The sequence below is a fragment of the Fulmarus glacialis genome, unplaced genomic scaffold (assembly GCF_000690835.1).
Source record: "Fulmarus glacialis isolate BGI_N327 unplaced genomic scaffold, ASM69083v1 scaffold13249, whole genome shotgun sequence".
Taxonomy (NCBI): Eukaryota; Metazoa; Chordata; class Aves; order Procellariiformes; family Procellariidae; genus Fulmarus; species Fulmarus glacialis.
The window spans coordinates 1721-14004 of record NW_009233919.1 but is presented as its reverse complement, the minus strand read 5'-3'; the positions used below and the strand labels follow the sequence as shown (position 1 = coordinate 14004).

The window sequence follows — 12284 nt, the reverse complement described above, 5'->3', positions numbered from 1 at the left end:
TGCTGGCTTGAGTCAGGGGAGGCTGCTGTACAAGTTGCAGTTCAGCAGTGCCTACAGAATGGAAAAATCTCTCCAATGCTAGGTGTAAGCTGATCCTTACCAATGGGAGAGGATGTGATTTCCTAATGTGGATCTGACTTCAGACACAAAATAAGGAGTTACATGACTTTAGGATTGGGCTTAAATAATTGCAGTAATCAAGGTCATAATCAAGCTCAGCTCATCTGATTAATTTTGCTGCAGCTAGAAGCAACAATTTAAGTGTTCTAAGCTGATATAGCAGCATCCAAAATAGCATGACTGATCACTTTTCAAAACAGCCAATTCATGGTGACTAGAGAAGCAGATTTGAAAGGTTAGTGTCTTACAGATAATGCTACATACAATGCTAAAAAACTTTTAGTTTTTCAAAAGTGATGTATGCATAAATACAATCTCTCAAAGGGAGAGGTTGAGTATGGTCCATATTAAGGCTGCTTTTGCTTTTGCTTTTTACCTTTTAAAAAACACAGCTGAAACCTTGAGAACTGATACTTGAGGTCCTTAGCAATTATATCGCATGCTAAAACCAAGTATTGTTTCCAGACTGTCAGTCATGAAAGATGACTGGGTGTTCTCTTCTGGGGTAGAAGAGACAAGAGTCAGTGTGCATGCATTGTTTAAGATTGCTTTTCTAGGCAAAATGTCTTCAGATCTTTACCTACTTCAGAACAGGGACAAAGACTTCCACACCACAAAAACTCCACCCATCTCAGTAGTTACTCATCTAGAAAGAAGCATGCACCTCACTTTTAAGCTTTTCATTTTGCACACATATACACTAGAGAACAAGCAGAAATTGTTTTTGTGACATGGGAGTAAAGAGCTGACATACCACAATTCAGACAGACAGACATCTGACAGACCCATCACTTCCACTCCCTGTAAAACCTCATTATAGTGTGATGTGATCTCAGAAGGTGTAACAGATCAAATCCACTGGGAACATAAGCAGAGAAACCTGACTGAAGCAACCCTCCAGGACTGCCAGATACGAACGTGCCGGTATCGGAACGAAGAATGGTCCTGAACGTGCTCTCCTTCAGACACTGAGGTGAGAGGCAGCTGAGTAGATTTCACACAATTACCGGTGTTAGCAGCTGGACTGGTAATTAAGTCAGTTTAGTGCTGAGACAATTCAGTGGTAGGTGAAGTAACAGCACCTCAGAAAAAAAACAGTTAATGCAGTGCCTAACCTTAATCACTTGAGTAATTCAACTGAAGTCAAACATACACTAGAAAGTGTCTACAGATACATAATTAGATACTAACTGGTTTTAATTCTGCTGCATTAAGACTATCCATTATCTGCTTTCTGAGATAACTGGCAGCATACTCTATGATTTAAACAACAATATGTAAAATATTTCCACAGAAATACATTGCAAATAGGTCAGTAAGCCTGCATGTACATATGGTATGTCCTTGCTGATACATTACTGTTACATCCTTTTCGCCCCATGTGGTCTCGTGCCTTAACAGCCTGACAAATGAAAACAAATACTCATGCTAAAAGTGTAAAATAGGCAGGTTATCATGATGCAGGTTCTATAAACATGAAACAATTCCTGTTCCTAACAGCTTAGGGATCTGAATCTCAAGCTTGCAAGCAGCCTTGTGTGGACAGACCTCCAGCAGCCTAATTGCAGTTCAGCTCATGAGAAAAGAATAGAAAACGCTTCATTTTAAAGGCAACTAACCGATAGTCGCAGGTATGCCAAAAGTAATTTTTGACAGATTCAAACATGGCCTCTGTTGTGGTTTCACCTTGGTAAGAGCTTGGTCCAACTGGCTTGAAGCACAGGCAGAGAAAACTTGCACCTGCTTCTAAATGACCCTGCAGATACACTTTTAGTAGTATGGAAGTGCTTGGAGAGTGACTAGTATGGCTCTCTAGCTTTACATATATTATACATTTACAGCTCTAGAAAAGAAAGGCTAAGATGCACCATTTTTATTGCACTTAAAACCATGGAAATACTCAGCTCAAAACTTTCCGTGCAGCAGATGTAAAACACCTGCTGTTAAAAAGCTTCCTGGGTTGGGTTTTGTTTTTTTTTTCTTCATTAATTAGTAGGTATACCATTATCTGACTGCTTGATTCTCTTAGGGGAGTCAGTGCCATTTTCTCCTAACTTCCGTTTAGCACAGTCCACACATGAAGTTCCTGGAGGGAGGAGGGGGCCGGAAAAAAAAAAAAGAAATATTTTAATGTTGCTACATATGTGTGCTTTGTATACTTTTTATTACAAGCACCAAATATTAAAACAAACACAATACTGGTCCACTGAGGCTCTTGTATTTAGATTCGGAATATAACACTAACCCTACTGAAAGTCTGCACCAGTTCAGTGATCTCGAGCTCTTCCTCAACACTGAGCTCTGGTACCAACATGTAAAACAGGAAGTAGCTAATTATACAGCTGCTTTTTGAAGAAGATAATTCTTGATTTTGTGTGATAATGCCTGTGGAGTTCACAGGTGAGAAGCTTCTTTAAAAAGTTTGGATCCCTTATTCAGAGGAAAAAAATTCTTGGTGTGAGCTACTGTTAAAAGTATAAACACATTGCTAGACAGTAAAAATGAATGGAAGGGAAATTCCTTCAAAATGAGGACATCCATCACTTAAAACTCTAGATATACTTTTTTGCAGGGTATTATACAAATCTGTATTAAGGAATAATTATCTTTTTTTTTTTTTTACTTGCTATGTATTCCAAAATACAAGTAAATGGGTGCCAAAAATTACTTGTGAGGAGGGTGCTAGTAAGTTAGCAAAGGAGCTTTATGTTAAGTGGAACTGGAATAACTTGTCCTCAAGTTTTTGATTTCTTCTCCACGGATGCCCAATTGTACTTTACTGAAAAAGGGATTTATGAACTCATCTGAAAGACAGATAAACTTAAAATCTAGTTGGAATTACAAAAGTAATCTCTGACTTTACACGGGCCCACGAGTATCTTGGACCTTGTGCACTTTTTGACTGTGAAAAAGAGAGGGTTTTTAATCTCCTGTAATGCCAAACACCCTTATATGCAATAATGAAATTAGACTTTTATACAATTTTGATATTATTTCCAGCAGCAGCACAAATATCTTAGAAGTGTAATCTTTTTAAGTTGAAGTGTTGTTTCAAAGGGAAGTTTTGCTATTTTATACCATAAATTGGAATGTATTATTGCTCCACTTATTCACAGAAATACCACAAAGATACCCGCAAAACGCTTAGCCAGAAATTCACCATCAGTACTACACGTTTCAGCTTGAGATTCACTCTTCTAAACCTTCTTAAGGAAGGCATTCAAAATAGCCAAACCTCATGGATGTTATTATTATCTTAGAATATTCTGAATAGCATTAATTATTTTTTATATCCATTTTCTGGAGCTTTTCCATTCTATCATTTGTCATTTTATTGACAGCTGAAAGCCAGCAGTTATCTGCTAATGCGTAGACAGAAAATAAGACGGTAAAACAAGAATCTGTTAAGCAGATTTTCAGAGCTAAATCAGAGCACTGCACAATAATTATTTAATTACTTTGTAAATAAAGAGACTTATTTTTATCTCTCTGGTAGATTATGGAACTTTCTGTGAAAATAACAACGTTACTTACCCAACAGTGTTGTGCTGTCCACTCGGTCAGCATCTAGAGAAGTGTAAGAGACAGCAACAGCAAAAGTTAGCAGACAAAACGTTTTTACACTTTTATGCAACATCCTAAAATAGCAAGGTTGTATTTAGAATCATAGAATGGTTTGGGTCAGAAGGGATTATCTAGTCCAACCCTCCTGCCATCGGCAGGGACACCTTCCACTAGACCAGGTTGCTCAAAGCCCCATCCAACCTGACCTTGAACACTTCCAGGGGTGGGGTATCCACAGTGTTTCTGGGCAACCTGTTCCAGTGCCTCACCATCTTCACAGTAAAGAATTTCTTCCTAATGTCTAATCTAAATCTACCCTCTTTCAGTTTAAAGCCATTACCCCTCCTCCTATCACTACACTCCCCGATAAAGAGTCCCTCCCCGTCTTTCCTGTAGTACTGGAATGCCACTATAAGGTCTCCCCGGAGCCTTCTCTTCTCCAGGCTGAACAACCCCAACTCTCAGCCTTTCCTCATAGGAGAGGTGTTCCAGCTCTTTGATCATTTTTATGGCCCTCCTCTGGACCCACTCTAACAGGCCCATCTCTTTCTTGTACTGGGGACCCCAGAGCTGGATGCAGTACTCCCAGTGGGGTCCAAGCCAGAGGTAATTAATACTTGCTCTCCATTTATTATTGCCTTCCAATCTACTTGCATGTTTCATGTAAGTAATTGCATTGAACGGATCACTCCTCGTTTATCCCTGACCTCTCTGAGAAGATACTGCATGTCTCTGCATTTTTTTTGTTTTCCCAGCCTGTATCCACATTTGCGATTGCCCCGACCCAGGTGCAGGACCTTGCACTTGACCTTCTTGAACTTCATGAGGTTCACATGGGCCCAGCTCTCTAGTCTGTCAAGGTCCCTCTGGATGGCATCCCATCCCTCTAGATTATCAACCGCACCACTCAGCTTGGTGTCATCTGCAAACTTGCTGAGGGTGCACTCGAGCCCACTGTCCATGTCCCTGTCAAAGACATTAAATAATACTGGTCCCAATACAAATCCATGAGGGACACCGCTTGTCACTGGTCTCCACCCAGACATCAAGCCGTTGACTGCAACTCTTTGAATGCGACCATCCAGCCAATTCCTCATCCACTGAGTGGTCTATCTGTCAAATCCATGTCTCTCCATTTTAGAGACAAGGGTGTTGTGCAGGACAGTATCAAATGCTTTGCACGTAAATGACGTCAGTCACTCTTCCCTTATCCACCAATGCTGTAACCCCATCCTGGAAGGCCACCAAATTTGTCAAGCACGATTTGCCTTTCATGAAGCCATGCTGGCTGTCACCAATCACCTCTCTGTTTTCCATGTGCCTCAGCACAGTTTCCAGGAGGATCTGCTCCATGATCTTCCTGGGCACAGTGGTGAGACTGACCGGCCTGTAGTTCCCGAAGTCTTCCTTTTTTCCCTTTTTAAAAATGGGGGTTATGTTTCCCCGTTTCCAGTCACTGGGAACTTCCCCAGTCTGCCACGACTTTTCAAATATGATGGATAGTGGCTTAGCAACTTTATCTGCTTCATTTGTAGACTGAGAATTCTACCAGGGCATGACTGCTGCAGCCCAGGCTACCTCCAATCTTGACCTCTTCGACAGTGAGCAACAGGTCCAGCAGTGCCTCTCCTCTGGTCGGGCTCTCCATCACCTGTAGTCGTCCTCAGCGTGCTCCAGTAGTGTCCTGGACTGCTTGCAGTTCGCTGTGCTGCTTTTCCAGCAGATGTCTGGGTGGCTGAAGTCCCCTATGAGGAGCAGGGCCTGCATTTCTTTCATATAACCCTTTTAATAAACTCCTCCTGCTTTTTTTTAAAAGACAGTTTGTAAATAAGCATGAAAAAAATGAAACCTGACAGTTTGGTAATGTAAACAGCAGTTACGCACACTTGAAAACAGTTTTGTTTGGGATCTTGACTTGTAAATGAGATCAACAAGACTTTGAAGTCAGAGTAAGGTCCCTCTTCTTGCAAGTATTACACCAGTCAGTAATTCCACTGAACAAGGGGAGCATTATAGTCTGATTTTGCAGTCATTTCCATTTAGAGCTTACGTAAAAGTATCTCCCACCCTGTTTTGATATCAACAGGCTCTAGAACTGCTCAGACTATGAAATGCATGTCCATCACACCCATCAACAGCAGTATGTCAAAGAACAAACTAGCAGGCTGAGGCTAGTTCAGTGTCTGAAATTGCACCCCAACTTACTTTTAGGTGTCTACACTGCAGATAAACTTCCTGAAACGTAGATGCTGTACTAAATATTTTTTCTAGCCTTCATGGAAAGAAAAATCTAATCCAGTCTAAATGTAACATTCATGCAGTTACAAAAACCTTACATAATTTTGGCATACACCTGCAATTTTCTTTTAGGGAGGGCTATGCACCTTTTGGGAATAATTTTAGACAAAACAGTTTCACTGACATGATAAATAGAGCTGTGAAACAGTATTCTTCCCAAGGTCATTTACGCTAGTTATTTTCCTCAATTCTCTGGATAAGCCATAGTAGAACTGTCCTTGTTTGGAAAACATTAAAGAAATTTTCTTCCTTCAACATACAGTTGTTGTTTTTCCTTGGTTTCGTATTAAAGGCTCTTTATTGTTAACAGCTAAGGAATTTTATAAGTGGAGAGACAAGAGGATGGAAGGGAGCAGGGCAGGGAAGTAGGCAAATGGACCTAGTTAGTAAAATTTAGCTCCCTGTCGATGCAGGACTGTTACCCTCAGCAAAGGTGTTATGTCCCATTTTAGCATTAAACGCCCTCTACAGAATGCCATTCACTATCACAAATGGAGTATTATTCCACAGCCTCTTCTATTTTATTGTCACAAAATGTTATCCTCACACTCAGTTTTTCTCCCCATTAGCCCTACCAGTGTTAAGCCAAACGCTATTGGGTGTACCGATTTAATTTCCCATTCTATGCTTAATCAGATATTGTGGCTCAACCAACTTATCCCACCAGTTAATTCCTTCAATTCTTTTAGTCTCTTTTACTGACATGTCATACTTCACATAATGTAGTAATATACTGCAGTAGTTCATGCCATAAAAACACACAAAGTAAACTTCTTAACCAAATGCTAACAAAAAGACAAATTCAGAATTTAAGATTAAATTTGCAAGAATCCGCAGACCCTACAGAAAGAAATTTGGTTACAATTTTGTCACATGTTCTAACTCTGCATGCCATTCATAAGCAAAGATGCTGCACAGGCCTACCGCTATGAACGAGGTCAACACCTCAGACCAACTGCTGATTGTTCAGACACGGCATCCTGCTAGGCACCTACTCAAAATTTCCTTATTAAAAAGGATACATTACCTGGACTTCTCTGCTTGCAGATTTGAGCAGTCAGATCTTGTACGTACTCTGGGAATTGTTTAAAGCAGGCCCCATAGGACACTACTTTTATTCCATGCAGCAGCATATCTGCCTGAAGCTTAAAAAAATGGTCTTCATTTTCTTTAAGCACCAACATGTAATGTTCTAAATCCACTTTATTCTTTACAGTATAAAGAAAAAGAGCTTGGAATATCTGATCACGCAGAGTCTCTCCGCAGCCCAAAAACAAAAAAGACTTGGTTCGATACAAATTTTGAAGAACTTCCTGTTAAGAAATATAAACACACAAGAGCGACATTCACTTCAGTAGTCAAAAGGCCATTAAAATACGTCAGACTTAAAAGGAGAAGCAAAGCAGACATCACTATTGAACTGAATTAAGCATATGTTTTAAGATCAGGGCAAACTGACATTTCATAAGCACTGTTTCTACAAAAAACAAGTATATTCAAAATCAAAGTTACCATACAAAATTAAGTACACATGTAAGTACTTCCAGTAAGGGAATTTTAAATTGAAAGAATTGTGATGACAAAATATTAGGCTCCTGTTAGGTCAATCTGTAAATACGGAAAATTAATATTCTTGACCAAATGTTTCCCTTCTTAAAATACCAGAGATAGGACACTAAGTCCAGGATGCAGAGCTGGTAACAGCTTAAGCCCCTAAAAATTGAATCCAAGCCATCAGGTGGTGATGAATCCTTGTTCTGGTGTCTAGTATTTTGGGGCTAATGTTCTTTCATGAGATAAATACAAAGAACTCTAAAACTATGACATACAGCTGAGGGTTTTGATTGTGATTTACAAATAAGCAGTATACAAGAGTGTACACTGCCCTAGCAACATAGCTGGCTTTCTGAATAATACTGCCATTTTTCTGGGCCCCAATTATTTAATCTATATGATCTGACAAAACCCTAGCCTTAGGTAATGTGTATGCAGTGATTACAATAAAACAGTTTGGCAAAACATAGTAAAAATTTTAAAGATCACACAAACCATGACTTCAGGATCTTGAGTAACATCTTTATATCCCGAGGGATCTAGCACCATTCCACAGGGATCTGTATATAAGCCGTGAATATGAAGAACTCCATATTTTATATGACCTCTTGCCCACTGAAGAACCTAAAGCAAATCATGCAAGTTACGTTCTTTTGTTATACTATAATATACTACAATAACTGAGATTCTGCAAAAATATACAGCTGTCCTAACTTACAAAACCACTCAAAGCAGAAGTAACTTCTTTTGCACTCTTCTGCAGCAAAAGATTTTAATTACTAATTACACAGCTTACTTTAAATTACAATAAAGAGGTGATTGCTGATACTGAAGAGATCTCTGGCTTTTTGGTCTAAACAAGCATTCAGCCAAAAAGCAAGTTCCAGCAACGCTGACAGCAAAGTTACGAACAGCAAATTAACTACTAGCTAGGTGAAATCATGTTTGTGATTGTAACAATTACTTCACATAAGTTAAATAAGTTTGTGGGTTTTTTCCAGGGAGTGGGGGGGAATTGGTTAATAAGCGTGTTACTGAAATTCTCCTTGGTAACTGCTAACAGTTATTCAGAACAAAAAGAAATGTCTGTATTAAGCATATGTTTTAAGATCAGGGCAAACTGACATTTCATAAGCACTGTTTCTATGAAAAAAATTTATATTCAAAATCAAAGTTACCATACAAAATTAAGTACACATGTAAGTAATTCCAGTAAAGGAATTTTAAATTTAAAGAATTATGATGACAAAATAAAGAACACGTAAAATAAATGTCTGTGCATCTGCTGTTAGCTTATAGACATGCTTTACCAATTAAGAAGTTTTAGCTTGGACACTCTTTAAACAGGAAAATATATTTCAATGAAGCTTACAAGCTGCTTTCTCTTATAATGTCTAAAAATTTTACTGCTCTCATCATACCTTATCCTTATCTTTCAAGTCTAAAGATTCCATAGGTTTACCCTGTTGCTGACCAAATATTTCAAGTAAATTATCATAGTTTGTAGTCAGAACCATTGTGCCTCTCTCCATAAGTCTCAGGATTGATTGCAGAACAACTGGATTCTGAATGTGTTGTTCTAAATTATCAAACACCTCCATTAAGCAATCCTGGAAGAAGTTGGGCTTCGTATCCCCAGTACGCTGAAGAAAGAAAAAGATGAACACTTCATAAGGACCACATGCACCATTATAACTGCTTCCAACAGAAAACCCACATCATTTGTCTACTTAATGTCAAAGTATTCCTTTAAAAGAGGGCTTACATAGTATACAAAGCATGAAGGGTCTGAATGTACACAACCATCAAAAACAATCTCAAATTATTCAGGTGCTCTTGCCTCCCCTTAATGTAGCTCAAAATATTAGTCTGGTTTTCTCAAGTAAGCTTGTAATACAGGTACAATAATCCAAAACTATTTTGCTACAGTTAAATCCTCACTTGTCACTGCTAAACAAACACGAAGGTACGCTTCCCTAAAAGCGTAGGCTGCATTTGCCCAGAGTATCTGCTGAGACTGACAGGAACATGTAACAATTCTATAAAATATACAGGCTTCCTATGCAATAAATTGTATTACACACAGAACAAATGTTTGTTCATAAGCCCGATATAGTTACTGGCCTAACTACATGGAACTACTGCTCACCTTTCTCAGTATGCTTTTACTGCTTTGAAAATCAGCTAATTACTAAATTATCATTCCCTGGATTCAGATATACTATTAAAGAGTTGTGTTTGTTTGTTTTTCTTCGTGGTTGAGAAAAATGTATTAATCATTAAATCTGCTCAAAGCCTAACCATACATGCAGATCCCTCCCAAAAGAGAGAGGTTATTATTACACTTTGCCTGTAGAGAAGCTCACCACGCATTGCAAAACGCTCAACACATCCTACAACTTCGCAGTATGCATGTCACCCTAATTATTTCAACTAGAAGACTCGGCAAACCTATTAGCACAATCTGAAAATCTCTGGAACCCAAGATGAACGGCTGAGAAACGGGGCATTTATGGACTGTCTTCAGTGAAGTGTGAGCTGCAGCGGTGATTAAGTCCGTGTGATCTAAGGCTATCAGTAGGGTCAAGATTCACCTGTATTTTCAGGGTATCTCTAGTTTAGCCAGCAGAGCTATAAATTCCTCTTTCAGTTCCAAGAAACATGATGGTGAATATTTAATAGCCAGGACTCTTGCTTGCATTAATTATGATGAAAGCTTACTTACTCTTAAAAACCAAGGATTTTTAGCCTCTCCAAAACGTACAGCGTACTGTATGACTACCATCAAAGTTTCAATTTTTACCAGAAAAATTTAAAGTTTTAGAAAGCTGAAGAGAATTTTTGTTGATAACAAAATAAAAGTATATAATAATTTTAGAAATCAATATAAGTTATAAACATACTCACTGGTGACATTTTCCTGATGAGATCATGTGCAACCACAAGCAGGTCTCTATCCTTGATTACTTTTTTACGAAATTCAGCAACATCTCCCGGATGAAGCACCTCCAGCTGTTCAGCTGCTTCAATTACAGCCTCAATGCAACTTCTCCAGGAGCACAGCGCTGGGATTCCTGGTGCGACTGCAGCACTTACCCCAGTTCCAATTACAAGAAGAAGGTCCCGAGGCTGCTTTCTTATTAGACTTTTTAAGAATTTTCTTTAAAACAGAAGAAAAAAAAAAAAATCTTTTTTTACAGTGCATTTTCTAACTTGTCCGAAAATCTCATGACAGACTCAAGAAATCCATATGAACTATTAACGCTTGTGCAAAATACTAATCAACCAAAAGGAACTGAGTTCTCTATTTCTACGCAGAAGAATGGTATTAGCAGCAATTCACAGCCTTCCCCAAACTGACAATGTAATTTAAGTCTTTTTGTCATTTTAGAGAAGTAAGTGTGCATAATTAATTTAAGACAAAAAAAGGCAACAGCTTCAAATCACTAATGTCTTTGAGATCCAAATTGACAATTACCAATTTTCAGTCCACTGGGCTAGCCAAACACCATTTGAAATGAATTTTTGAAAAAGTAGTCAAAGGACTGTCCAACGATTTACTTAATACATGTCTGATAGAAAGTAAGTAGAACTATTTCAAAGGGACAAGTCACAATATTTCAAAGAAAGACATTTTTGTTTTTCTGGGAAAAAGCAGCATCTTTTATTCTCACTCACTCTCACTTTAGGAGACATGAAGATAAGAACAGTCATGCTTGTTCAGATCAAGGGTTCATCTAGCCCACTATTCAGATGTTACTAACAACAGATTACTCTAAAAGGCGTATTTGGTTCTACATCCATATTCATTGCGCAAGCCAGCAAAAGAAACTGTCAAGAAAGTCTGGCTTTCATGATTACTTTGCAAAGAAGTGAAAATGCATTTAAACCATACAGTGAAATCACCATATACAAACAAGGATTTCAGTAATACAGAACCTTAGAATTTCCTTGACTTTCAAAACTACCTTTAGAGATTTTTAATTCCTGTTAATCTGGTAATATGGGTGTTTAACACCTCTTATTTCACAATCATCTGAAACTATCTAGCTAAAACTATAATGTTTAACTTGAAATGGCCTCAGGCAAAGCAATTAATAAACATGTCGATAAGGTTGCTAGCTAATGCCTACAAAGAATATGTTGCTGATAATCTCCATGCCTTCCTGCTACATTCAGCACAAATTGTTTCCTCTCAGCAAGTGTATTATTTATTCCTCACAAACAGCTTAACTGAGTATGAAGCACTCGGTCAGGGCAGAAACTAGTTTCTGGGATCATTTCAAGTTTTCAAGCATGATGTTGTTCTTGTATCCAATTTTCAGCAATGTATTTCCACTGTGTTTTCAGATTTTCTTTAAGAGACAGTTTTGTATAACCTTTGCAAGACAAATTACCTGGATTTCTGCTCACTTCTAACTGTTGATCGTTCTGATGAATCCATCTCTGAGCCCTAAATAAAACAAGAAGTAAAACCATTCTCAATGTTTCGACCTTAAAAACGGCCAAAATTAAAACCATTACTGTTAGCATTTTCTATTTATTCTTATCAAGTATTTTAAAATCAAGACTCTGTATGTCACATCCCAGTTAAGCAACGCACCAATAGAAACAAAGCTGAAAAAGTATGAGCGTGTAAACCACAGCTCCCTTTAAGCTCAGTCAATTGACATTTTGAAGCTAATGGAGATACGGCTATTCATGCAGCTGAAAAATAATTGTGTCTAAATTCAAGATAAAAATTATCA

At 38.2% G+C, this 12284-nt stretch overlaps 1 protein-coding gene across 1 annotated transcript; it reads right to left on the bottom strand.

The window, feature by feature from the left end:
* Positions 1–1161: 1161 nt before the first annotated feature.
* FAM118A (family with sequence similarity 118, member A) lies at positions 1162–11980 on the bottom strand. Its single transcript, XM_009585487.1, has 8 exons — positions 11934–11980; positions 10444–10696; positions 8958–9179; positions 8032–8160; positions 7010–7295; positions 3655–3687; positions 2123–2206; positions 1162–1202 (listed from the first exon to the last, which is right to left on the bottom strand). The coding sequence occupies exons 1-8, from the start codon at positions 11978–11980 to the stop codon at positions 1162–1164; spliced, it is 1095 nt and encodes a 364-aa protein (XP_009583782.1).
* Between the last annotated feature and the right edge of the window lie 304 nt (positions 11981–12284).

Bases quoted from the DNA above. Each gene is read 5' to 3' on its own strand.
- FAM118A (XM_009585487.1), bottom strand. From the start codon at position 11,980: ATGGATTCATCAGAACGATCAACAGTTAGAAGTGAGCAGAAATCCAG. The intron at 10,697-11,933 runs GTAATTTGTCTT...TCTGTTTTAAAG, and splicing joins AGAAGTGAGCAGAAATCCAG to AAAATTCTTAAAAAGTCTAA. The intron at 8,161-8,957 runs GTATGATGAGAG...GATTTGCTTTAG, and splicing joins ACTTGAAAGATAAGGATAAG to GTTCTTCAGTGGGCAAGAGG.